Here is a 25,311-nt window from a genome sequence, read left to right as displayed (position 1 = left end):
CATTCGAGTGGATTGGAGATTTGACTCCAGATTCCCAGAACCGCATTGCCTTGTAAAAGTATTTATTTTAATACCTCATAAATTTTTGCACATATTACAAGCACTATTATTTTTTTTTAGGTATTTTATTGGGATTTGATGTGACAAACGAACACAACATAGTACGAAAACAGTATATGAAGTGAGGTTGTTTTCCCCTTTCAAACTAAAGTCTGAAAAGTGTGGCATACTTTTTTTCAGCAATCTTTGCATCAATAAAGCTAAATAAAATTGAGTGCGATTGAGTCACATAATTATTAGTCCATCTGTGTGCAATCTAGTTCTCCTACCATGTTGTTCAATGAGTTGATTGTAGAAATATAAAATGATAAAATGTTCTAATAATATAAGACAGGGGTGTCCAAAGTGGGGTCAAGGGATCATCTGATGCCCATGGAACGATTTTGGATGGCCCATGATCGCAGTTCAAGAACAGCGATTGATGTAGATACACATTTAAAAACTGTGGCAGGGTGAAATTTAATATAATTCGATTTGTTAGCAATATGGACTAAAAACATCCAGTGGCTTTAATTACAATGCAGACCTGGCCGATTCATAAACTTGACAAAAATAAAGCAAGAGTGAGTAAAATTCTGTTCTTATTGGTGAAAAGACACAAAACAATTTAGAAAAAAATGATCAACTTGAAAATTTTACCATATATTGTTCTGTTTTGTTTTTTTATGTGAAATCTATAGTTTACCTGTGGCTTGTCTACAGAAATCGGACTGCTTTGCTTATTTCATGAAAATATTGTGTGTTTAGTTTGTTGTGTATTTGTCAGGTAAAAAAATTACATAAATAAAATAGTTTTTGCTATTATTATTAAAAAAAGAAAAACACTAAAACTTCTGTGGCCCCCAGAGTACTTTCAACTTGACAATTTTTAAAAGTTTGGACATTTCTGATCTAAAACATATGTAACCACAGATACTTTCTAAGTCCCATGAGGGGAGATTTGAAAGAACAAAACTCTTGGGAGGTTTTCGCTTAGGGAGATGAGACAGAAATAGTTTCTTTATGGGATAAAATGGTGTGGAAGGAAAAATTATACAAGATTTTCCTTTTGTTACACTTCAAAATCTGAAAAGTGTGCCAAGAATTTGCATGTGTTACTTTGTAATAGATTTTTGTAGCATGTCTTTTTGAGGTATGTCTGTCTGCTGTTTGAGTCAGATTGTTTTCTAAATAGTTCAAACTCTGACCGGCGTCCCTGACCCCGTGGAATAAAATCATCCCCACAGCATGATGCTGCCACCACTTTTCACCATAGTGTCCATAGAGTGTTTTGCATTGTTAGTTATCCAGCAAACATGGAACATGACCAGAACGCCTCCTTCTCAGTGTTTCCTGTGTCCTCTACAGGGCTAACATGTCGTCAAAGTACTAAAATATGTGAAGATAAAGTTAATGCAGCAACTGTTAGTCAATACATTATAACATATTAAGTACACTCTGTAGATAACTATAAAAAGCACATAATTTTACTCACTTTACAGCTATATGTGTGGTTTGTTGGCCAACCACACACAGTCTCAAATAAATATAATGTGGTTAGTTTGTAGAAAATGTAAAGACGTTCAAGGGATGCCAATACTTTTGCAAGGCACTGTTATGTTATAGCCGCCTGTTATAAAACCTCGGGACGTTTGCTTTTACACCTGTTGTTCTTCTACCTAGACGTATTTGCAGAGGCGAGTGTCAAGAAGCAACTGACTTGCATAATAACCCCATTGTTTGGTCTGGGGTTTGAAGGTTAAAAAAAAAAACAAAACAAAACAAAACAAAACAAAACAAAACAAAACAAAACAAAAAATGTTCTTCAAGGTTGCTGGTGAAGATTAAGAAATCGTTAAATAAGTCCAGTTTGCATGTCTGAGACAGCAAAGGGATTAACTACCAGTGGAACGTGTTTAGCATTAAGAACCTGAACAATTACCTGCTTAATTATTATCCCAGGGATGAGACGGCATTCTGATTGGCTGTTTCGCGAGTGACGTCAACAGCTGTTCTCGAGGCACAGAAAAAAAAAACCACATTCGCTCTCAGACCGTGTGTCTCCCTGCTCAGGAAAAAACGCTCGAAAGTTCAGTCTCTAACTCAGTGAACCTATGAAAGAAACCGGATGACGGATAGATTTTAAGTTGGACTCGCGTGTCCGTGTTTGTTTTTTCACTTTAAGTGTGTGTTTTTTTTAGACGTTTTCAGACTGGTGCTTCGGAACGCGAACTGCTTTGGGATTGACGCTCATCTCGAAGTTCCCAAGATGAACTTCGGTCCGGTGGTCGGAAAACTTTTTGTAAGTAGACGCGACCGTAACCTTCTGTGATATGTTGAATTTAAAACTTTCACATGCGTCTTCATTGGGTGTTTCTTTTTTCCCCCCTTACCACACTGACGCAAGTTTAGCATTTGTTTTAAAACCTAGAGTCCGTATAATGTTTTAGTAACTCATGTCTCTGAAAAGTGAGTTGTATCAAATCTAGCTTCGGTAAAAAAAAAATCACAGTGGTGTTAAAAAAAAAAAAGACTCTTTCGGAAGCTGAAATCACATCCAGGCCTGTGAATTTGTGAGGAGATAAAACAAGCCCCTTCATTGTCCCACAAGAGCTCGTACACAGGAAGCAACACTGTGTTTGTTGTTGCTGTGGATTAACGTGTTTATTTCTGTAGATATTTAATCATTTTCCTCTCCCTGCCTCTTGCTTCTGGCTCCATTCCTCTGGACAGTACATGTGCTGCATCATTCACCCTCCCTCAGTCCAACATTGCAACCTACCATCTGTGTTGGAGATCATGTGGTCAGATTGTACAGACATGCCCCATATGATGGCCCTGAGCAGAGCCGGTCCTAGACTGTATGGGGTCCAAAAAGCTCTGTTTGACTTGAGTGTAAATGTTCAGTTTAGAATAAAAAAAAAAAAAAATTAAACCTCCTACCTGTTGATAATTCTCCAAGTCGATAATTAGTGTGTTGTGACAGCAAAACTGTAGCTCTTTTTTTAATGTTTTGTCTTAAAAATAACTAGTCTTTCAAAAAAGACCGTAGTGATTTATGTGAATGCTCTTTTATAAACATTTACCATTGACTTGTTTGCACTGGGCCATTATTTGTAAAGAAGCTAATGATTATTTTCCCAGGGAGTGGAGGCGGTGCGCCACCAATGATCTTCCTGTGTAAACACATACTGAGATTGGAACATTAAAAAACTAAATCCAGACAGACTAAATGTCCGATATAAAATTTTTAGACATAAAAAGTAAATAAAACATGTATAGCTGAACATAAATATAAGCTTTATAAAGTTTTTATACTGTTTTACATTATATCAGGCAGTTATTTTGAGTCAAAACACTTAATCTAAGTATGTGTATCATAGTGTCAGATCATTGGTGGTAACCTCACTTTCTACACACATTTCCCAATAATCAATCATGTAACTTTCTGTAAATAAGTGTCCAGTATAACAGTTGTTATTATATATTACCCCAGCGACAACATACAATTTATACAAAATAATAATGCAAAATATTACCTACTACAAATTAAGGTATAAACTACTTTTAACCAAACTTTGACAATGTTTAACCATCCCTTTAAGCCACCAGCAAGTGCTTGTTTTTAAAAAGTTTGAACTTGCAGGCATTTAGTTTGATAAATTATTGCGTATTCAGCAATTAAACATATTTGTTAAATAAAAAGCTGCAGTGTTTGACGTACAATAGAGTGTATACAGTAGAGTGTGGCAGGATGGGTTAAGAATAATCGATTAACAAGGATCATCAAAAAGTAGCTTTTAGTTTCTGAGATTTATTTGCATTTGCATTGGACATGAAATGTGACTTTATGTGAATTTATCCTTTTTGTATGATGGCAGTTAATATACTTGCCAGTTCTAGTTCAGGTTTTGAATTTAAGACAGTTTTAAGTCTATTTTTAAAGCTGAATGAAGTTAGCCTCACTCTTAATTGTATTTTGGTTTAGTGAACTGCTGCTCACCGTCTAGCTAAAACCAGGAAGATGGAGCACATCAGCTCAGAAAATAGACTTTAAATACTGTTGCTAGTTTATAAATCACAGAATGACTTAGCACCACAATACTGTGGTTGTATCAACCATCCAGAACTCTCTGGTCTTCTGGTTCTGGTTCTGCTCTGCATCTCCAGAACCAAACATGGAGAAGAGGCAATCAGCTTCTATACCCCACAGATCTGGAACAAACTTCCAGAAACCTGCAGAACTGCTGAAACACTGAGTTCCTTTAAATCGACCTCTTTAGAGTTGCCTTTGTTTCATAATAACTGGAATGTGTATTTGCTTGACGATTTTGAAGATGGTATTTCGTAAGATGCAATGCGTATTGCTTGTTTTGTAATAGGTGACTTCATTGATTTTATGGCGTGAAGCACTTTGAACTGCCTCGTTGTTGAAGCGTGCTAAAAATAAACCTGGTTTGATATTTATAGGTCTCTATTGTGAGATTCCCTGCTGACCTGGGTCCCCTAACTGCTCTGACCTTAGAGTCCACTAATAACTTCTCTTAATAAATGGCTGACTGTGGCGCTCTCCTGGATTCATTCAAGCTTTAACTCGGGTTGTGTGCAGAGGGCGAGAAGCATATTTTTTTATGAGTATGACTGGGGTTGTGATCAGTTTATCCCTCCCCCTGTCTCACCCCACAGTCACACAAAAAGCCCAAAATTCACCCTGCCAGTTTGTCAATTAAAAGACAGAAAGCCTCTCAGCAGTTTTTCCAGGAAGGTTTATCCCTCTCAGACCTTACACAGAGCCAGCCTTTCATTTCTGTTGGTTTTTCCACTGAAGCCTGACATTTTTTATTTTTTTTTTAAGCTCTGCAAGTTCGCCGTGAGGTCTTAATGGGCATAATGTGAATTTGACATTGATTCGGTGCAGAAAAAGACACCTCTGCTTAAGAAACAAATGTTTGTCTCTTATGAAAGAAAGATGGGAGTCTCAAAGATAGATGGGGGCAGCTACGCCTTGGCCGGCCTTGCTGCGTGGTTGATAAGGGCAACAATTGTTTTCATTAAAGCCGCTTTTTAATCGCAGATTCCTTCCATTTCAATGCGCTTTAAAGAATCCCGTCCGCCGATGAGACTGTAACTCTGTTATTCGCTTCCTCTGTTGTCCGATTCATGTTTAAAGTCATGCAGTGTTCCATTACTGAAATCAGATTTACTTCTCAGGGTGGCAAAGTCAATGTTTATCTCTGCTGTAAACCACAGCACATTCTGGAGGCCTTGCCAGCAGCAGACCTTGTTGCTAAGGGACTGTGAGGAAACTTCCACCCAACCCCAACCCCCTCCTCCACCACTCTCTCACTCCCACCCCCCCATCCAAATTACCAGAGTGTACGTGCTTGGCCGTCCAGTAAACTTCCCGTCCTGAGTACACAGATAGGCTGATATTAGTGGCATCAATTTACTTCTTAGAATTGTCATGCCCATGCAAATGTATATGAGATTGTTATCTGCGATTGCTTTCTGCGTTTGGGTGTTGGTTCACACAGGAAATGGTCCCCTCAGTCACTGGGGACGACGCAGACAGACATCTGGGACACGCAGAGGCCAAGCTGTAGAGCCGCAGGCCAAAAAAAAAAGAGAGAGAGAAAGAAAACGGGTGGCTCTACTGCTCATAATGCTGCTCCGCTGCAGCATGTGTCCATGAGAATAGCTGGAATCACGCTCGCGGCTAAGAGGAGTTACTCGGGAACCGGGTGATGCAATGCAGGGGCAACCCGCCCACTCCCAGACTACCAGGTGCTCCAGCTCCCTTTGTGTCCTAGCAGCCGTGGTCAGAGGTGTTCGTGACTCTGAAGAAACCTGTTGTTGTTGCTGTTGTTGAGGTGAATCATTCCTGGTGATATCAAAGGTGCACTGACTCACTAAGGGAGTGCCACCTGTTCAGAGGATGAACGACATAACGCATACCGACGGAGGCAAGTCATTCCCTAAACCCACCTGAGTTCTGGAGATAAGTGGGAATAGCTTACTGCCAAACAGTCTGACCTCATCGGGCTTCGTCCTGATACGTCGTCGTACCAATAAGTAACCAGTTCTGGATTAGACGCAGTCTGCTCTTAAATGCAACAAACTGCTGTGCTGCTAAGTGTTTGGACTTTGAGCTTTCCCTGTCCTCTTTGGGGACACCAGGTGTCGTGGGGTCAGCGGGGTCCTTGGTGCAAACTTTAGATTGTCCAGGTCGGCACATTCTTTGAAGCTCTGTCGTAGAGATAACAATGACTTCTGAGGGAGGTATTTGTTTGGGTGTGGTTGGTTGGTTGTTGTGGTTTTTTTTTTTTTGTGGGGGGGGGGGGGGTTGGATTTTCTGTACACGAGAATCTAGGTGTGGTTTATGATTATACATTCATTAGCTTTATTTTCTCAACATTATTTACTTGTAGAAAGTGAAAATACGTCACTGAACTTCCTTTTTAAATGTCACCAAAACAAATGTTAGTGATGCTGAAAGTGTAAATTAGTCATATCACTCAGTTGTTTGGGCGAATCTCTGTGGTCAGTAAGTTTCCAATCGGAACCTGACAGAGTAAATGCATAATTCGTGAATGGGTGGACAATGGTTTTCAAAATAATAACATGTTATTCTGACATGTGTGACGCACATTTTTGTGTCACCCTCCCACACTGATGTGATGAACTGGACAAATTCAGTGCAACTAGTTGTTTTGCAGAAAATGATGGCTGCCCAACATTTTGACTCATGTCAAGCCATTGCATGACTCATTCAATTTGAATACAAATTGGTGCTAAATTTTTTTTTTCGATCTTTGTTTGTAAAATATTTGTATATTATAATATTGTTTTCCATGCACTTCACAGTTACATACTAATCTGCATGGATCTACCACATTTAAGTAAGTTAAAGATTGTGCTTATAATGTGTTATTGATGTTTTTCTGGGCTCTGTATGCCAAATAAATATGGATTATATGCATAATTCCCCCGGCTGTTAGATTATATTTGTCCTGAGAGTTTACCTAGAAGGTAACAAAAAAACAAGGTTATTCAATTACTTAAAAGCATCTACTTTTTTTAAATAGATTATCAATGAACTGCAGATAATTTTCTTTGTGAAACTATCAGGACACATTTTTGTGATCAGACATTGATGAAGCATTTTCAGGATATGAAACCTTTGGTATTTCAGTAAGACTCCATATTCGCTGACTGGATACTCCCAGTGGGCTTTATGCATTGGCTGCTGTCAGAGTCTCCTGCTATGATATTGTGTGACTTAAAAACTGTGGTTCTAATAGAGCGCCTCGATGAGAATAATACATACCAGTCCTTCAATTTTACACAATAAATGCCAGTGTGTGTTTTGTTTGTTTTTTTTGTTCACTGGAAATATCTCCAAAGAGCAAAATTGGTGTTGAAGTTGCCTGTTTATGAAACTGCAGTGTTTTAGCCACTGCAGGTCCCGTATCTGCGGTTACTTGGTTAGGCGAAGAGTAGCTGAGTCAGCTCTCCTCTCCACACATACAGTGAAAAAACTTTCTGAAACACGGACTTTTTCCCCAAGAAATAAATAAATGTCTCGAAGCTTAGCGCAAGGTTCTGGGCTTGCGTTTTTTCTGAAACGGGACAAAACTTTTCTGTCCGTTTTATCAGCTTGACTGGAGGTGCAAGGACACGGTGACTACTCAGAAACCTAGACGAGAAGCTAGCGAGCTGCAGACAGTCACGTCTGTTAACTCTTAGACACTTAAATAAACTGGTGTGAAACAAACCCTACTCTGTTTTTGGTAAAACAATGCTTGAGGGTGCATAAAAGCAACATCTAAACACTGATTGATGGTCATTACTTCAGTATAGATTCCTGTGACAGACGGAAGGGGAAAAAATGAACAAATGTCCCGATAATTATGAAAATGAGCAGGAACTTCTAATAAATATATATATATATATATATATATATATATATATATTGTTGCTGAATTCAGCTCTAAAACATTTTTAAAAGGGAGATTTTCTTTTATGTTAAAAAACGAGATTCTTTGTTATGCACATTATGTCTGAGTTCTCCGAAAAAAAAGAAAAAAAAAAGTGTGAGGGGGGAAACTCTTTTTAACACCTTGTAAAAACCAATGTTCTGTTCAACCACAGCAGTCTGTTTCATTTGTAATGCAGAATAACAGGAAACGTTGACCTCCAGCTATTGACATGTTACTTTTTTTTTTTCATTTACCACATAATTACATACTTTTTGGGTTGATAAATGTGGTTAAAATGGAATTCAGCAGGGGGAAAAGTGGATTTTGGAAAAAAAAAAATAAAAAGACGTAATTTCTTGAACTTCATACAATGTTGATACTGGTACCGATTCAGGGAATCTTTTTTTTAGACAGGTTGTTGTTTTCTTATCAGTTCCTCTAGCATTAGAGTAACATGGCATCTGACTGGTCCAAACTATTTCAGCATAGGAAGATTATATGGATTGATAAACATTTCTCTATGTTGCATTCCCTTGCGGTTGCACTGAGCATTATCAGCCATCTTTCACAGGTCATCTAACGTCTTGTTTTTCTGAACTTCATTTTCTTTTCACAAGAAGCTCAAAATCTGATCACACTTTCCGAAAACGTTGTCATTTAGGACAAAACCTAAAGGTGGTTGCAAAGTGACACATAATATAGATGAATCTATTTTCATCAGACTCGGGGATGAACTGCCTTGTCAGTGACCGACTACACCTAGTACCGGCTCTGCATTGCACTGACGTACAGGCACCAGGAAATATGACTTAACATTAAGCCGTGGTGGTGAAAGGTTTGCATCAGTGCCAAATTCTTTCTCTTCCTGCTCTCCTGGATGAACAGACTTGCTCTCATAAAAGTCTCCAGTCCCAGAACAGGCTCAATCTTTGTCCACAGAATGGACATCTGTTTACAGAGATGTAAATCTGGCAGGGATTCCTGTTATTGATGGCCTCTAAAGACCTCTACCAGACACATACTCTGCATTTTTGCTGTGATGTGTTTATAGAGACTGTTACAAACTGCCTGCACTTTCCTCTCCCCTCCTTATGCCACACGCAAAGGTGAGCTTTAATGGAACAAATTCAATTGTCTCTGGAGTGCAGTCGTTGGATCCTGGCTCATTCTTTCCCAGGTTAGTCATCTCTTCCTGCTCCTCTTCGTTCCTCGCTTCTCTCCTGGATTAATCTCGTGAGTCGGAGCTTGGCGTCTCTGTGACAGGTCTAATAGGAATTTGAAAAGGGGCTAACTCAATAGCCCCACTGCGCACAAATTCAATTTAATTTTCAAATTAGGAGTCCTGGCTTAGCCTTAAGTCGGACTCTGCATGACTCACGGTGACGGTGTTTACAAGTATGAGCAGTTCGCTTTTTGAAACCACAGAGACCACCTTCACATCTCTAAACAGTCTGGAAATGTGTCACACAGCACCTGTTGACAATTCTAGATCTTTTCATATTTCCAGCTGTCACCTTCTGCTGTCAAGTACTGTCACACCAGTCATTTCGCCAACGTTGTGGTTGACAAGGTAACTGAGGAAATTCATTACCATAGCCGTCATCGGTTTGTTTGCATGTTTTCTTCTTTTTTACTCTACTGCGGCGGTGAATGCAGCCCTGGTCTGCATGTGTGGCACACCGTCACACTCGTCTAATCAGCGGGGCATACCTCCAGAGGAAACTGAAGAATTTCAGTCGTGGAGCGGGGCTGCAGCTTCCCCGAGTTAAAAATATCCAGCCTGGCGGATATGCTGCTGGTCTGATCGGGTGCTGGGCCCGCTCTGAGGGAACAGTTTGGAGCTGAACCCTGCATGAAGCCTCTGTATTGTCTCGAGCTTCCTGTACTCCCTGAGAGGAGGGGGCCGCCGCATTTCACACGCTCCCACTCATACACTACAACCATGCGTGCTGACGTGCGTGCACGCGGCCCTGCGTGTGCGTCAGTGCAGTTTTTCAAACTGTTAGCGCTGTCTTGTTTTCTCCACTGCTGAAAACTTGACATGGGAGTCGTTCCCCTTGTTCTCCATCATTCAGCTTTATAAAGATGAATGCATCCCAGCTTGGCTGAACTTTAGATGTATTCCCGCCGATGAATCAAGAGTCAAGAGTTAGCTCTCTTGACAGCAGCCGGGTCGTACTTGTCTTTGTCATCTCACACAAAATGTCAGCGTCATTTATCACTGAAGGAAAGCCGCGCACGGTCACCTCCTCCCATCTCCAGAGAGAGATGGGATTTATCTGTAAAGCAGGTTGAGCGTTCACTGTCCTGTCAGGGTTAGCCTTGAGGGACTTGAACTGTGCAATATTAAACAGTGTCAGCAGGATCTGTTCAACACTGTTGTAAGCAAAACCCTAATTACAGAAAATTCCTATGCAGTTTGGAATCTGTTTTAGATTTTTTTGTTGTTCTTCCAAGTTTGGATTAGTCTGGAAAGATATTTATGTTTCTACATTTTTTTCTCCTGATTTGCATATTTTGCTCATCATGTTGCCTGAAATTTTCGTTCATTTATTTATTTATCAACCAACCAGAAAAGTAGCTAGCCATACATCCATCCTCCCACCATCCTTCCTTCCTTCCTTGCTGTCCTTTGTTTTCACAGGGTCAGACGCAACTCCTGAAAACTGTAGAAACACTTGCGGCAAATTCACTGTGAACTTATGTTATTATATTAAAAGATGTGTACAAGTACAAGAACTGAGATTTAGGAAAAGCATAGAATCTTGATAGATGTAATTCGCAGGAACCCTGATGAGTTTTGTGTTCCAACTTAAGAACAATAAAGCCCTTTGTGAAGAATGCTGCGTTGATTTCCACATGTTCCTTTATGATAAAGAACCACCTGATGGCCACGCAAGAGCAAAAGAATTATGATAAGTTTATGTAATGCAGAACAGCACAACAGCTTAGAATAAGTCAAGCTGAATACTTCAAACTTTTGACCCATGCTCTTCTTTGGTGATTAACTTTCTTGTCACAAGGAAACAAAATCGTATTGAGAATTTCTTGACTGATCACAAGAGCAGAGTTGACCAGAAAAGTCATTACTATGTGAAATTAAATTTCTGTTGTGTTGAATTTAGTTGCTCAAAAATCAAGATCAAAAATTGGTCTAATTTTTGTCGGGTTTAATAGATGAATGCTCTGAGTAGCTCTGACTTTTTGTGATGAGGGGAAAAAATTCTCGTCACAACAGTTTATAGTTGGTTAATTGTTCTGATAACAATAAAAGTGGTCTTTTTGGCAGTATAATTTACAATAATGCATGTAATTATAATCACAGCCACAAAAAACAGAAAATCTAACTTGAAAACAACAAAAAAATTCAGATTATTAAAGAGAGACTAGGTACATAAATCAGTCCAATAGTAGTGCTGAACAGCAAACAGTTAACTGCATTAAAGCATCTTCAATAAAAATATAGATTTTTTTTTATTAGTTCTGCTCTTGTGTAACTGTGGGGCGGGAAAGAGAAAAAACAATTATACCAATGCTTTTGGTTTTTAGGGTATGTAAAAACGTCTTCATTGTCATGAGTACATACAATTCTCAAACAATTCAATTATGATTAAATGGAACAATAATTGGAAACCACTATTTTCTGCAGAACCTTTGTAAAAACACAGCCTGTGAACCGGGAAGCAGTTACAGTAATTGTGAAAACATAAAATGAGGTTATCTCGATACACCTTTTGGTAATGGAACCACCACCGGCCTGAAACTTAGAGTAAAACCTGTACTGATTTATTCTGAAACTGATTTTGATTTGTGTCACACTTTCAGAACTTATATGTGGCCTAAGGAAAAGGTCTAATAGAAATCATTTTAAAACCAACATGTGACACGGTTTACTAACTTCGTTTCATTGTTGTGGATTTGGTCTGTACCTGACGGTGAGTCAGGCTCGGCGATGCGGCAGCTGTAATTCGCTCTCTCTTTCCTTGTGGTTGTCGGAGGCCGCTGTGATAAAATATTGAGTTCTTCTAAGGTCACTGGGGGGAGGCGTGCATTTCTGACATTTGAACTGAAATAAACCTTTCATTTTTCAGTGACTTATGTACTTTTTTTATTTTTTTTTTTTGACAACATTCACGCTGCGGCAAAGCTTTGTGCTCCTTCCTCAACTCCATCATGTACTGGAGTGCTTAAACATCTTCAGGGTGAAAAAGCTGTTTTCCCCAAAGCACCATGGAAATACAGGAGGCATGCATAGCTGAGAATTGGCTCATTCAGTTGTTTTCTCAGAGCCTGTGGAGGCCGATGATCTATAATCTGATAAACTGGGGATTGCCTTTCTCTTAATTTGCAAGTAAAATGAGAAAGGCAATCAAAGTCGTGGAAAAGTGTGAGTTTATGGATTTAAAGTTACACAACTGTTGCTTTGGTCATTGATAACAGAAAACAATTTGCTAATTGGAGCAGCATGATGTGGCGAGTCAGGTCCCCCTCCGGACATCGGAATATAATGAGGTGCAGCGTGTCATTGCTTAGTTGTTGGTTTGGATTGAAATCATCCGTCTGATCTGAAATGAATAATGCAGCTTAGTTTCCTCTATGTATCCGCATTGTCATTTCTCTGCATTTTCTTTCCCTTTCCTTTCCTTCCCTCTCCGCCCCGACGTTATTCCCTCAGGGATTGCTAAGTTGTCACAGGCCTGTAAATGGCCCATTGATAACCTGGGTCATCTGAAAGGATGTCCTGTCATTTAGGCACAAATGCGTCCTCAGTGTGCATGGCATATGCTGGGATTGTTCCAAGGCAATTTGGAAGAACCCTGGGTGTTTAGAGGAAGCGGAGGAGCGCTACTGTTGTCGGACGCACAGAAAGTCCCTCATTATTTTATTGTAACTTTTATTAGTTTAACTCACAGTCACAAAAGCACTGTACAAACTTATCACTGAGTTAGACAATGACAGTAGGACACTGTCGTAAGACATAATCTGCAGCCGAGCTCAGTCATTGTACAGAGGATAGAGGAGGCTGTGAAGTGGACTGAGCCTCTACAGTCGATGCTGGAATGCTTCCAGGGATTGTGGGTTTGAAGGGCTTTCCACACTGAGGTTACGGTCACTCTGGTCTTCCTCCTCTCTTGGTGAAGGATGTAAGAGTAAACCACATTCTGGACGGCCGTAGTGTTTATGTACACAGCGCCGTGCCCTTGTGCTTTTGATGTACTTCAGTAGTATTTAGCAGCTAAATCGAAAAGCACTTTGTTTCAGAAATGACACAGATTCTCTTCAGCTTAGAAAGAGAATTTATTTGTTTCTTCCACTGACACATTGAGAAGTTATTGTGCAACTTGGCTGTCCCATGAAAGCAGTCCATTTTTACTTTTTCTAATCCGTTTTACTCCTTAGAGCTGGAACCATTAACCGACTAATTAATCAGATTGTAGATAAATTACATTAACATAGTTTTGTAGTGCCAATGACAACAAAACAGAGGGGGGGAAAAATCCAGCATCGTATCGCGGATCACAATAAGAAAATAAAAACAGAAAATGTTTCCCCAAAGTCCTGGCCCTTTCTACAGCACATTAACAAGAACAACATTTCCAAACGTAATACCAAGAGAACACAGAACAAATGCAAAAGGAAAATAAATATCTAAATGCATGCCGCATTGAACGAAATTTAGCCAACCACAAAAATAAGATGGAAGAGACGAGATTTTACACGACAGTCAAACGGAAAGCATACAATGTTGTGAAACTGAAAAACATACAGGGAAAAACTAGTACATGCACATATGAAGTCACACATGACTTGGATTTATCCAGCCAAATATTCCACATTCCCTTAAAAGGACAAATGATTACTGGAACACAACAAACAGTAGCAGACTGTGGCGGTTCATTCATTCATCACCCTGGGCGAGCTCCTCTTTCTATAAATCTAAGATACACAATCTTGGACCCAGAAAAAATAAACACAATATATTAATTGTAGTTTGAGAAAACTAAGGATCTGCTTTTCCAAGATTGACTTGAGGCCCAAATAACATAAAAGATTGTTTATGCAGCTTCATAAACATAATACATGCTCTATAAATCTTTAAAAAACTACAACTGTGACTTAATCTTGTAGGTTGGCGGTAAACTTTAGCGTCATTAACCAGTGATGGGCAAACTGCATTCCTCAAGGACTGGTGTCCTGCAACTTTTACAAGTCTCTCTGCTTCAGCACATCTGGCTCTAATATTAGCTTATTAGCAGAACTTGACTGAATGCTAGTAAGGCAGTTTCACCGTTTAATTTAAGTACAATTGACAACGAATACATCTAAAAGTCTTCCCTCGAGGAATGCAGTTCGAGACCACTGCTTTACATGCAGTTTAAACCTGGTGTGGACCCACCTGGTAAGATCTTCTCGATCCTTCTCCCACCATCATCTGCTGGGAAGCCAGCTGCTTTGGCTCCACTAAGCGGTATGGCACAGGCCGGTTAGGTTTGTACCACTATTTTGTCTGTTTCCACCGAACAGGTGACCTGTACAAACGACTCGACGTACAGCAACTTTCCTAGACCCCCTTTGGATTTAGGTCCCCAGTAGAGGTACTGGTGTCACACAGCACAGTCCATCCACTGTAAAGAAAGAAAAGTGTCACTTGCTTACTATTATACTAGTGCATAACATTTGATGTCACACTAGTATGACAACATTTTGGCATCTGATTTCTCTGCAGTATTGGCAAAACTGTCATTACTGAAACAGCTTTCTCCATTGGCATTCCCTTGAAAATGTGAACATTTACCTCTAAGAAATGCCAACATTTTCAACTTAAGCATGTTCTCAATCTTCAAGCAAAAGTTAGAAATTGTAAAACACCAATTCTGTGAAACTTAGACATTGGTAGACATCTCTTAAGTTGTAGACATTTCACTTTCAATTTACACTCTGTTCTGATACAGAACCTAACTAACTGTGATTCACTTTATGTCAGTAACAACCTCCACATATGAGAGTAGCGAAGGGGTGGGCCATCCCATGCCTCAAGAGCTGGTGTCTTGCAGCTTTTAGGTTCAACACACCTCAAACTGCAGGACATCGGCCCTCCAGGACCAGTGTTGTCCAGTGTTGCTGTTACATATTAGCTCTTAGATTTTGTGTAGACAATGACTGGAAAGCTGAAAATGTTTCAATTTTGGTCACCAACCAATTTTTTGTGTGCATCCCTTACACCAGCCATATTATAAACCGGCACTGGTAGCAATGATAGGTTTATATGGTCTTTAAGTGTTAAAACATAGTTTAGTCTTTTTAGTTCAGAGATCGGTTTGGAGATCAGGGAATCTGTGTACTGTCAATCGGACACCTGGTGTTTACCTCTGGATTGGCTTAAAGCATGTGGATCTGGTGGAATGTCACGTTCTGCATCTGTGTTATGGAACGGGATTACCTTCAGTGCAGCTCACATTTTCCCAGTCATCTTTATTTTCACATCTTTTTTTCTTTCTTTCCACTCCTTTGCCTTGCACATGTGCTTATGTGCTGATTTTACTCTTTCCTTTTCACACGGCTTTCTACTTTTCCCAATTCCATGCCTCTCCACAGCTCCCCCCCCCTCCCTCCCCCCCATCCGAGCCTCCAGTCGCGCGCACGCGCCGCACAAACACGCACGGCATATTCAGGCAAAGACTCACCCTGTGTCGTGCAAGCTGTTAGTCCTGTCTCTCATTTATCTCCCTCCCTTTTCCTTTCCTTCCCTCCTGCCTCCCACCCCCCCTTCCCCAGAATGTTTGGATAGATCTAAATGGTGTGATTGTGACTGCTCTGCCGGTCGTCTGCCTCTGAGCGTCTTTGGAAAGTCTGACGTGAAGGGAAAAGGCAGAGGCAGAGAGAAAAAGGGAAAGGTTCTTCTGAACAACAAGGCATGGCGGCCCTCCAGAGAGTCAAATCCAGAGAGTCAAATCCAGCGTCATAAGTCTTCTCTCCATCCCTTTTCTCTTTATTCCTCTCATTCTCCCACACTCTCTTTTTAGGGCACCTATTCCCTGTCGAGCGTCCCATCTTCAGCGTGTTGTCTACAGTTTCTCTGTCCTTCTTTCTTTCTCTTCCTCTTAACCTCTAGTGGTCTGGTGGAGGCTGAATGAAGGGAGGGGGGCTTGCCACCGCACAGGAGAGACAAAACCTCTAGATCTAGGACTCTCTTTTACCCAGGGAGGTGTCCTGTTGCGTTTTAGGCTCTTCGCCGTGGTTTCACATGTCGTGGCATTCAAAGAGCCCAGGTTAAAGAATGTGGGTCATTTGAAGTAGAAGCACTAAAGTGTGTTGTTTGCCAGTGAATGGGGCCTTCTCACGTTGACATGGTGAAAAGCGTGTGAATAAACACCAGCGCCTGGGGGGCATGCTAAAGTGTTTGGCTATATTCTTCTCTGTACCCCACCTATACAGGCCTGTTATTATCCAACACATGAATGGATCTCTGGGATTCACATTGGATATGAGCACCGGGCCGCTGGTAACCAAGGTACCTTATCAAACTCTCGACAATAGAAGAAGTAGCTTCTGTCCTTTTGAACCTCGAGATGGCGGAGTAATTAAATTTGGCCCGCATGCTGCCCCGCATGTAATTTAGTTGGTGTATGTTTCCTCATCCTGTGCTCACGAGATTATGTTGCTCCTAGTTGTGACCAGCTGCGTGGCTTCCTTAATTGCTTTCCCACAGCAGATGTTCAGATCAGATGGTTTGCATTAAGTCATAGATTGCTCACACAAGGTTTCCTATGAAGATACGCTCTCGTCTTTTGCTGCCCCTTCGTCTGATGAGTTTAAGTGGGTGAGTCTGCGTCGTGTGGAATCACAAAAAAGTAAATCAAAGCTCATGCCTTTCTCTTCTCTCCCCCCCTCCCCCCTCTTTGTTGTCTCCCTGACCTTGATGATGCAGGTGGTCGTGGCAGCGCTGATTGTTTGCCACGCGGCAGAACCCCCGGCCCCTCAGAGGTCCGGAGAGGAGTACAGAAACCTCACTCTGAGAAACCAACTCAGGACGTGTGTGGAGAATGAGCAGTACCTCCACCAAGGGCTCTGCTGCCTGAACTGCAAGCAGGGTAAGAAGGAGAAAAACTCTAAATACTCTAAGAGGAACTACTTACCGCCCCATTAAAAAAAACACACAGCAAAGAACAATGCTCCACGTTCTCTAATCTAATCTCCAGCTTAACTTCCTGAGCAACACTGTAAAGTGTTAGGAGTCTAAAATTACAAATTCACTCAGACTTTTGGAAAGATTTTAAACTCATCTCTGCTGCTGCATAGGAAACAAAATTTGTTCTTAACATGATTTTCCATTAGCAGGTTGTCATTTCCTTTTTTGTCGTTTTTAAACTCAAAAGGAAGAGCCTCTTAATAAACATTGTTACCTGGATTTGACTGGCTTCCTTAAAAAGTAGTGTCATTATTTTGTTGACTTGTTACAAACTAAACGTAGGTCACCTGAAGCATCAATATTTTGTCTTTTTTTCCAATACAGAATGCAAAATGTGTCTTGCAGCTTACATGGCAGTAATTTTTTTTTTTTTTTTTGTTATTTCAGAACCTATTTTAACATTCACACATGTAGGGAAACAGTCTATTAATTAAAATGTAAATTCAGCATATTTGTTCAATTTCAGGCAATGTTTTGCTAATTAATCAACTAGAGATTTGTTACATTTTCATGGATTGAGACTGATAAGGAATTGGTTGTTCAAATATCTGAAATCTGTTTTTTTCCCCCTTATTTATTAATAGCGTCACATATAAAAAGCTCCCACCCCCATTTTCAGTCTATTAATGTATTAACAAACAGTATTTATTCTGATGCCCCTTTTTGGAGTTGGAAAAAAATCAAATAAATGGGGATAATTGTATCTTCCAGTGTTGCTTAAATCCAAAACCTTACTTATGTACATTTTTAAACGCGTCTTTTTTTTTTTTTTTTTTTTTTTGTGGTGTAATCCTAAGCCATAAAATTGCATTTGGTTGAACTTGGAATCAGTGAGTCAGAACTCTGGAAACTGGTGTGGCCAGGAAAATCCTGATTGTTGAATCTCTAGGATTAAAAAGAGATTCCTCAACGTCACCAATAGCAATAAAACAGATGAAGGAAGACTGTTAAAAATATAAGTCTAAGAAAATCAACATTCATTAATAGATATTTAATTCTTTCAACTGAGCGATGTGGATAATCAGAAACACTGGCACAACAAGAGGAACACAACGGTAAATTAATGTATTTTATATTCTAAAACTAACAAGATACATCAAAATTAAAGTAAAAAAAAGTGATGCAAAACTTAAAGAATTTGAAGTAAATAAAAATTAAATACAAACACAATCAAATAATGACATAAATAAAGCTACAACAACTGAAAAACAGAATTATGATACTTATGGAAAATTAAATGAATATATTCTGAAACTTTGTCTCCTTTGTACACCTGAGAATAAAAAGCAAAATTATAAAATGTGTCAATTTTTTCCCCTTGATGTTATTCTTTTCCAGCCATCCTCAGATATTCAGGAACCAGAACCACCGTAGTCAGACTAGAAGGAAACGTTGTTCCAAACGTTTAGGGATTCTTACATATTTTTCAGACAACTGTTTCCCCCTCTGTGTTTTACAGACTATTTACAACTAGATGCTATAAATAAATATAGTTTAGTGTCCGCTTCGTGTATTCTGAACTTTAAGGGCTATAAATTACGTTATATTCCTCCTCCTCCAAACTCCGAAAAGTTTGGAAATGTTGTCCTCACCGCTCCGTCTGGAAATAAGGCATGACGGCCAGGAGCAGAAAGGCCGTCGCTCCGTCTGAGCTCAAGTACAAAATAAGTGGAAACTCCAGGGCTTGAAGTCAGAGTTGTTTTTGAAGGTCCAAGTCATTAAAAGCACCAACCTTTTTAATTAATTACGTACATAATGTGATAAACCATTTAACTTGTCCTGGGCCCGAAATATATTTAGCCAGAAAGCAATTACTGTATTCTACTGGTGGCTTATTGAGTTATTTCATTTGCGATTCTCAATTCTGGGGAAAAAAAACAATGTTTTTTGTCTGTTATTGAGTTCATTTTTAATGTCGGTTTGTTTTCTTCTTCCTCTGGCTCTTCCAACGGCAACCTTCATCAATCACCTTGTAATTTATGCAATTACATGCATTTGATTGCTGAAAACTAAATCCTGGTGGACAGCTGATTTATTTCTGTGGGCCTCCATCGTTTGTTGACAGCAGCTGCAACGCTTCACTCCTGCTTGTTTTCCCACTTGTTAATTAGTTCTTGTTAATTAGCTCCTATTAATTAATGGAGGAGAGATTAGTTTTTCCAGTAACAATTTATCTTTAAGTAACTGTGACAGTCAATCTGTCTCCAAGTAAAAACAAAAAGAAAAACATTTCTAACTGAAGATGTCTGTGCTCCGTGTTGCATCTTCCCCCTGTGCCCCAGTCTTTTTTGTTTTTTTTCTTTTTCCCCCTCCCATTTGTACATCAGATAAATCCTGAAAACACATGAGAATCAAGTGGTTTTATTCATGGCATGCTTGAGCTGATCATAGAGATAAGTATGATAATCCAGCAGAGCGAAGTAGGTCAGATCACTTTGTAGTTCGCTCAATCGCTCCCTCTTTTAGCGCTTGTGACACAAACACTTCCTGAACATAAAAAAAAAAGAGAAGAAGAAGGCGGCATGTATAACATAGAAACTTCTGTTCTGTTTAGCTTCGCTTTACCTTAGGGTTGTCTCTGGAATATATTGCTGCGGTGTGACCTGTTTCAACAGGAAGCGCATCTGCATAATGGAGCTGTTATTCACAGGACAAGACATTTAATTAAGTTATATTTGTGGTGTGATGAGTTGTGGTCTGATTGTTTTCTTATTTCATTTGCAGGAACGTTTGTGCAGAAGCCCTGTGAAGCTGATCTGGAGGAAGGAACCTGCGTGTCCTGTGAACACGGGCAGACGTACACCGAGCATCCAAATGGGATGAGTCGCTGTCTGCCCTGTACACACTGTCGCCCAGGTAACCAAGTTCTCCGTTTCTTTACCAATGTATCATTGATTATTAATCGGTCAGTGGAATATAACTTTTTATTTACCAAGGATTAAAATGTGTATCTTCAAATTAGTCAAAGGAGGAAAAAGTCAGATTAATTGGTCATAATTATTTTTTTAAATTGGTCATAGTTCTAAGCTTTGTAGCTAGCTGATGTTGCTAACTTAGCAGAAAAAAACCTGTCAGGACTAATTTTAGCAAACAGCAGTCAAAATATTTTTTTCAGTCTCCTTGCCATGATGCAATCAGTCCATAATTTATAGCACAATTGGCCGGTGTCAGTATCTGTTCGTTAAGTAAAACTGGGTCAATAATAACCATTGTTTATTTCCATATTATTGTCTTATGTGTATTTGCATTGGGAGAGGAGGGTGTTTCATTTGTTGGGTGATATGACAGCGATGCAGTGCAGAATTGTAGGGTGATTAACTTAAGCAGTTAAGTTAAACTTTTTATGGTCTTAAAGGAGTAAGGACATGTATACAATATAAATAATATTGGTTATCAGCAATAACGGCAATATTAATATCGGATATTGATATTGACCCGAGTTTTCAAATCAGTGCATTTTTTTACAATTCATATCAGGAAGAGAAGCAACAAGGGTCACAAAGGAGAACATGGATAACAGTTTTGTTATGTAAAAACATTGACAAAATGTTTGATTAGGATCTTGGATTAGCTGTTAGCATGTTTAGCATCTCTAATTGTATGCAGCTCTCTTTGTGCTAATCCCCTAAAGGCTACCAACATTTATAAATCAAAAATGTTTTCAGACACTAATGGATAAACCAGACTAGCATCTTCCCCTCAATGAAAATCTGACATGATAATCTGCAAAATACTTTCCACTCTAAAATGCTTTGTCAACTTTTGCCAGAAAGGAATATTGTCTAAAAAAACTAAACAGAATTTTTTAACTGTGCATAGATTTGCTTCAGGTCATCAGATGATTTCTTTAAACATCTAAATTATTTCGTTGGATTTTCTTATCTTATTTAAATTTCCATTCAGGCACTAAATAAGACTAAGCATTGTTTTTTTTTGTTTTTTTTTTTTTTTGTTTGTTTGTTTGTTTTTTTACCATATTTCCCTTTTTCTGTGAGCAACTATCTCCAGAATCCCAGTGTGCCTTAAAACGTGGCGGGGAAACAAAAAATAAATAAATAAAAGAACTGACACCTATCTGAATCTCCCCTCCATTTAATCCTTTGCCTTTTTTTAGAAAAAAAAAAAAAATCAGATAACCACAGAGTGTTCTAAAGATCCTGCTTGTCAAAGATGTATTGTTTTAGGAAAGCTGATAGCTCTTTGTCTGTGGCCTGCGCCTTTCACGTCCACAGCTGAAAATGGGATCTTATGATGTTACACAGGGCAGCAGGGCGTGTCTTTGTTGTTTTTGTTTCCCGGCCTGAATGCGAGCGTGTTACTTGTCTCGGGAAGGTTTTGCCTGTGTGTCCGTCTTACCTGGCTGAACTGGGTGTGGCTGCGCGTCATTGTCCACCCCCATACTGGGCGTCTTTGTGTCCGATGAAAGGCAGCAGCCACAGAAAAGAGAATACTGTTACATAGGTTGTGTTTTGTTCTCACTTATTTTACTTTTAAGGTTAAGTATTGGGGTTTGTTTTGTTTTTCACCCCAGATCTTTTTAATGCCTTTCATAATCTTGTGACACTAAAAAAAACCCAAAAAAGTAAAGTTTAAACTTTTAAGTCCCGCATTGCTTTGTGGAGTGCTTGCACTTATTCTGAACCACGCTGCGATGTGAAACACTTAAGAACTTCCTGTTGGGAGCTGCTGTTGATTTAATGAATCATTTATGGTGTCACATGAATGAACTTTGCTTTAGTGTATTTTGTAGTTAGTGCCAGTCCATCAAACCATGTAATATTTCAGACCTCAGTTGAAATCGGTCAATTAAAATAATAATAAAAAACAGGAGAAAAGTTGCTTTTGGTGCATCAACCTGATTCTATAAGACAGACTCGCGCGGCTTAGCGTTCGTGACGGTTTAATGTAACTGGACTCCTTAGTCGGTGACTGCGCTGCAACTTCAGCTTTGCGTTTTATTTATTGATTTTTACCAAGCTGGTAATCATGTTTTTAGCTCATGAGCTCGTTTGTTGTATTTAAGCATCACATCACCAAGCTGACGTCCATCAATCTGTCTCCTCCATGACACATTTCTATTGGAAAAACTCCAGCCTGTGTGGTTCAGGGAAGGAAACAAAGCACTGAGTGTAAAGGTCCTCCGCTGGTTTTAAACAACAAAACAATAGAGCACAACGAAACCTGAATTATAGCTTGATCACATTAGGGAGAAGGCAAACAGTTATGACTAAATTCACAAACAATGTCGGGGCTGGAGCTGTGAATTTCAGCTGACCTCACTGTTCCATCTGATTGTGACTCCTTAGCTCAGTACGTCTGTGTGTTCATTCCTCTAAACACACACACGCACACACACCCCTGGTACTCTTCCACTCGTCGTAAAGTTAAAATCACAAACTTCATAGAGTTTTCTTTTTATTATTATTACTTTTATTTTATTTTATTTTTTTATGTGATGGACCTCGGGTTTCTGAAATCAGGGGTCATGACGCACCGCTCCAGACTTTTAGTGGAACAAGTTTACTTTCCCAAAAAAAGCATGACTTTAAAAGCAGCAATGGCCGCCGTCCTCCTCGTTTCCACACCAAGAACTCGGCTGTCCCGTCGTTAAGGAGCGAGCGGAGAGTGACTCCGGTCCAAACGCTGGCAATACCGGAACGTTCTCTGGCATTTTATGAAAAAGGGCTTCAAACCGTAGAAATGTTGTCAGAAAACTTAAATGGATTAGAAAACCATATTCCTCCTCCAATGTTGTTTTGTGGCTAAGGACTACTTTGACAACTGGAATAAATTGAGAATATTTAACGTAATATTTTTACAGGAAAATTCCCCCTCTTTACTGTCATACCCCTAAATAAATCTCAGTTATTTTCAAAGGTCACCTGAGCGTAGTTTAATTCTAGTTGCACTGTTTTTGGTATCACAAACTGTGGAAAACGTTTATGGAATATGAATATACAAGTTTCCTTCTGATACAAATTGCTTGAGAAATCCATATTGGAACAGCTACAAATGTGTTTGTATAGTATATTTATTTTGTGCTCAAACATCCACACACATTCATAGATGATATGCAAATCTGTAGACAACCTGGGATTCAGTGCCCTGCCCAGAGGCACATCAAACCCACAAGTTTTGGTTTGCAAAACGGCGACTCTACCCACAGTCACAGTCGGAATCGACCAAAAGTTTTTACAAAATAACATCCATAAATTAAATTGTACCTGAGATTTTTTTTATTTTTTTACAGTGCTGAAAAACAGCAAAATAAGTACACAGTGCAAAATGGTTCAGTTCTGAAAACTCACAAAATTGGTTCCTAATAATAATGGTGGGGTTTTTTTTTTCTATGACCTATCATCTTTTTTTTTTTAGCTTGCTTCTGTGCTGTGCCAAAGTAATTAGTCAGTCCAAGTTGTTTTTGCAACTTTCTGTTTTTTTGTTGTAATTTTTTCCACTGTATCAGTCAGTATAAGCAAAGCATTAAAAAAAACAATGAATCCGTATGAAGAAACATTTTTCGGTGGTGTATTAAGACTAATTTCCACACCAACACGTTTTTCTTTCTTTTTTTTAACGTCACTTTGACGTAGCTTACCAGTAGAGCGTTTTCTTTTTACAGACCAGAAGGAATCATAAATTGACAGTCTGCTGCTTTTTTTTTTTTTATTAAGAAATGTTTGCAATGCATTTCATTACCATGAAGCCACAAAAACTGTTAGCATTCCTGTTTTGTTTGTTTTTTTTTCCATGTTTAATCAGTTTTTGTTTTCCAAAAGTTTGTGGCTCCCACAATTTATCAGATGCTGGAGGGCTTAAGTGCCTCAGCACTTAATAGCCATGCAGTAAATGACATTTTCCCCGCAGTCCTTTAAGGCCTATATGCCTTGAGAAATGCAGTGGAACAAAACCGGCGACTGTTCTGCTTTGGTGCAGAGTAATTTCATTTTTATTATTATACATTACCCAAACGATAACAGTGAAAGACATTGGCTATCCCATGAGCGGCGGTTTTGGAGTGAGTCACAAAACAGTGGTTGTGTTCTCTGCGTGACCGTAAGGAGTCTGTGTTTCACTCTGACAAGAACACGCTCAAAAACAACATGTTTACTGTTCAACAATTTGCTTCTGCGGCTGTTCAGGTGAAACGGACCGTATTCTGTCTTTTTAAAGCCAACATGCTCTTGCAGCTGGAATATTGGCAAGCTAGTTAGTGTAATCACAAGCCTGATTGCTAACGGCAGGACAAAAGGCCAGATATTAGAGAAATAGTGTTGAGGAACGAGAAAAAACTGACAAAAAGGCCGTGTTTTAACTTTGTTTCAATTAATAATGAGAGAAAATTCCTGTAAAGGTATGGAAAGATTACAGATTTCACACACTGCTCTGGCATAGATTTTTTTTTTAATTTGCAGGCACGGCCGTCTTATTTACTGAAGCTGGGGGTTAATAGAGGTGAACTTTTTTTTTATTATTGTTTCCAGAATTTTCACGTAACCCGTTTAAAAAAGCTGCAGCTGCTGTCGTTTATGTTCCCAAAGTCACAAAGTTTCTCATACTCCTGCTAAAGTGAGCAGAAAGAAGGAAACCTAATTGTCACGCTTATCCGTTTATGGAAAAAGTCACAGCACGGTTACAAACTGGCTATAAATTAGCTAAAAAAGAAAAAAAAATGTGCTCAGAAAATCCAACAAAGGTTTCTCTGTTACTCTTTTCTCATTGAATCCTGAACATGCATCAACAGGTTAGACATAGTTGACTAAAGCAGAGGTCACACACACTCACATGACCAATTTGATTTGGAGTTGGAGGTTTTAAAATTTTTTCACAACGTTTTACCATTTTTTTCCCTACAGACGAAAGAGTAATCACTCCCTGCACAATCACAGCGGACACCAAGTGCCAGTGCAAGCCCGGCACCTTCTGCGTTCCTGACCAGGCCTGTGAGGTCTGCAAACGCTGTGCCAAGTGAGTGCTGCTCAAACATTTACAGCTTTGTCACTTTTTAGCCCTTCATGTATAGATTACAGTACCTTGTAAAGTATTTGTACGTATTGAACTTTTCCACTTTTTGTCACTTTACAAGCACAAACGTTTTTGTTT

The 25,311-nt window shown here is 39.4% G+C and overlaps 1 protein-coding gene across 1 annotated transcript in view; it reads left to right on the top strand.

Annotated features, from left to right (window-relative positions):
* Positions 1-1,958: 1,958 nt before the first annotated feature.
* The window catches only part of tnfrsfa (tumor necrosis factor receptor superfamily, member a), a 28,608-nt gene continuing 5,255 nt past the window's right edge, over positions 1,959-25,311 (top strand). The window contains exons 1-4 of the mRNA XM_015059214.1: positions 1,959-2,341; positions 16,948-17,110; positions 19,933-20,064; positions 25,065-25,176. Coding sequence (XP_014914700.1) covers positions 2,309-2,341; positions 16,948-17,110; positions 19,933-20,064; positions 25,065-25,176 — 440 coding nt within the window. The 5' untranslated portion in view covers positions 1,959-2,308. The remainder of the gene's footprint in view (positions 2,342-16,947; positions 17,111-19,932; positions 20,065-25,064; positions 25,177-25,311) is intronic.

Source organism: Poecilia latipinna, unplaced genomic scaffold, assembly GCF_001443285.1.
Source record: "Poecilia latipinna isolate Pla-1442-1.1 unplaced genomic scaffold, P_latipinna-1.0 Scaffold1613, whole genome shotgun sequence".
Taxonomy (NCBI): domain Eukaryota; kingdom Metazoa; phylum Chordata; class Actinopteri; order Cyprinodontiformes; family Poeciliidae; genus Poecilia; species Poecilia latipinna.
This window is presented reverse-complemented; position numbering and strand designations above follow the sequence as displayed.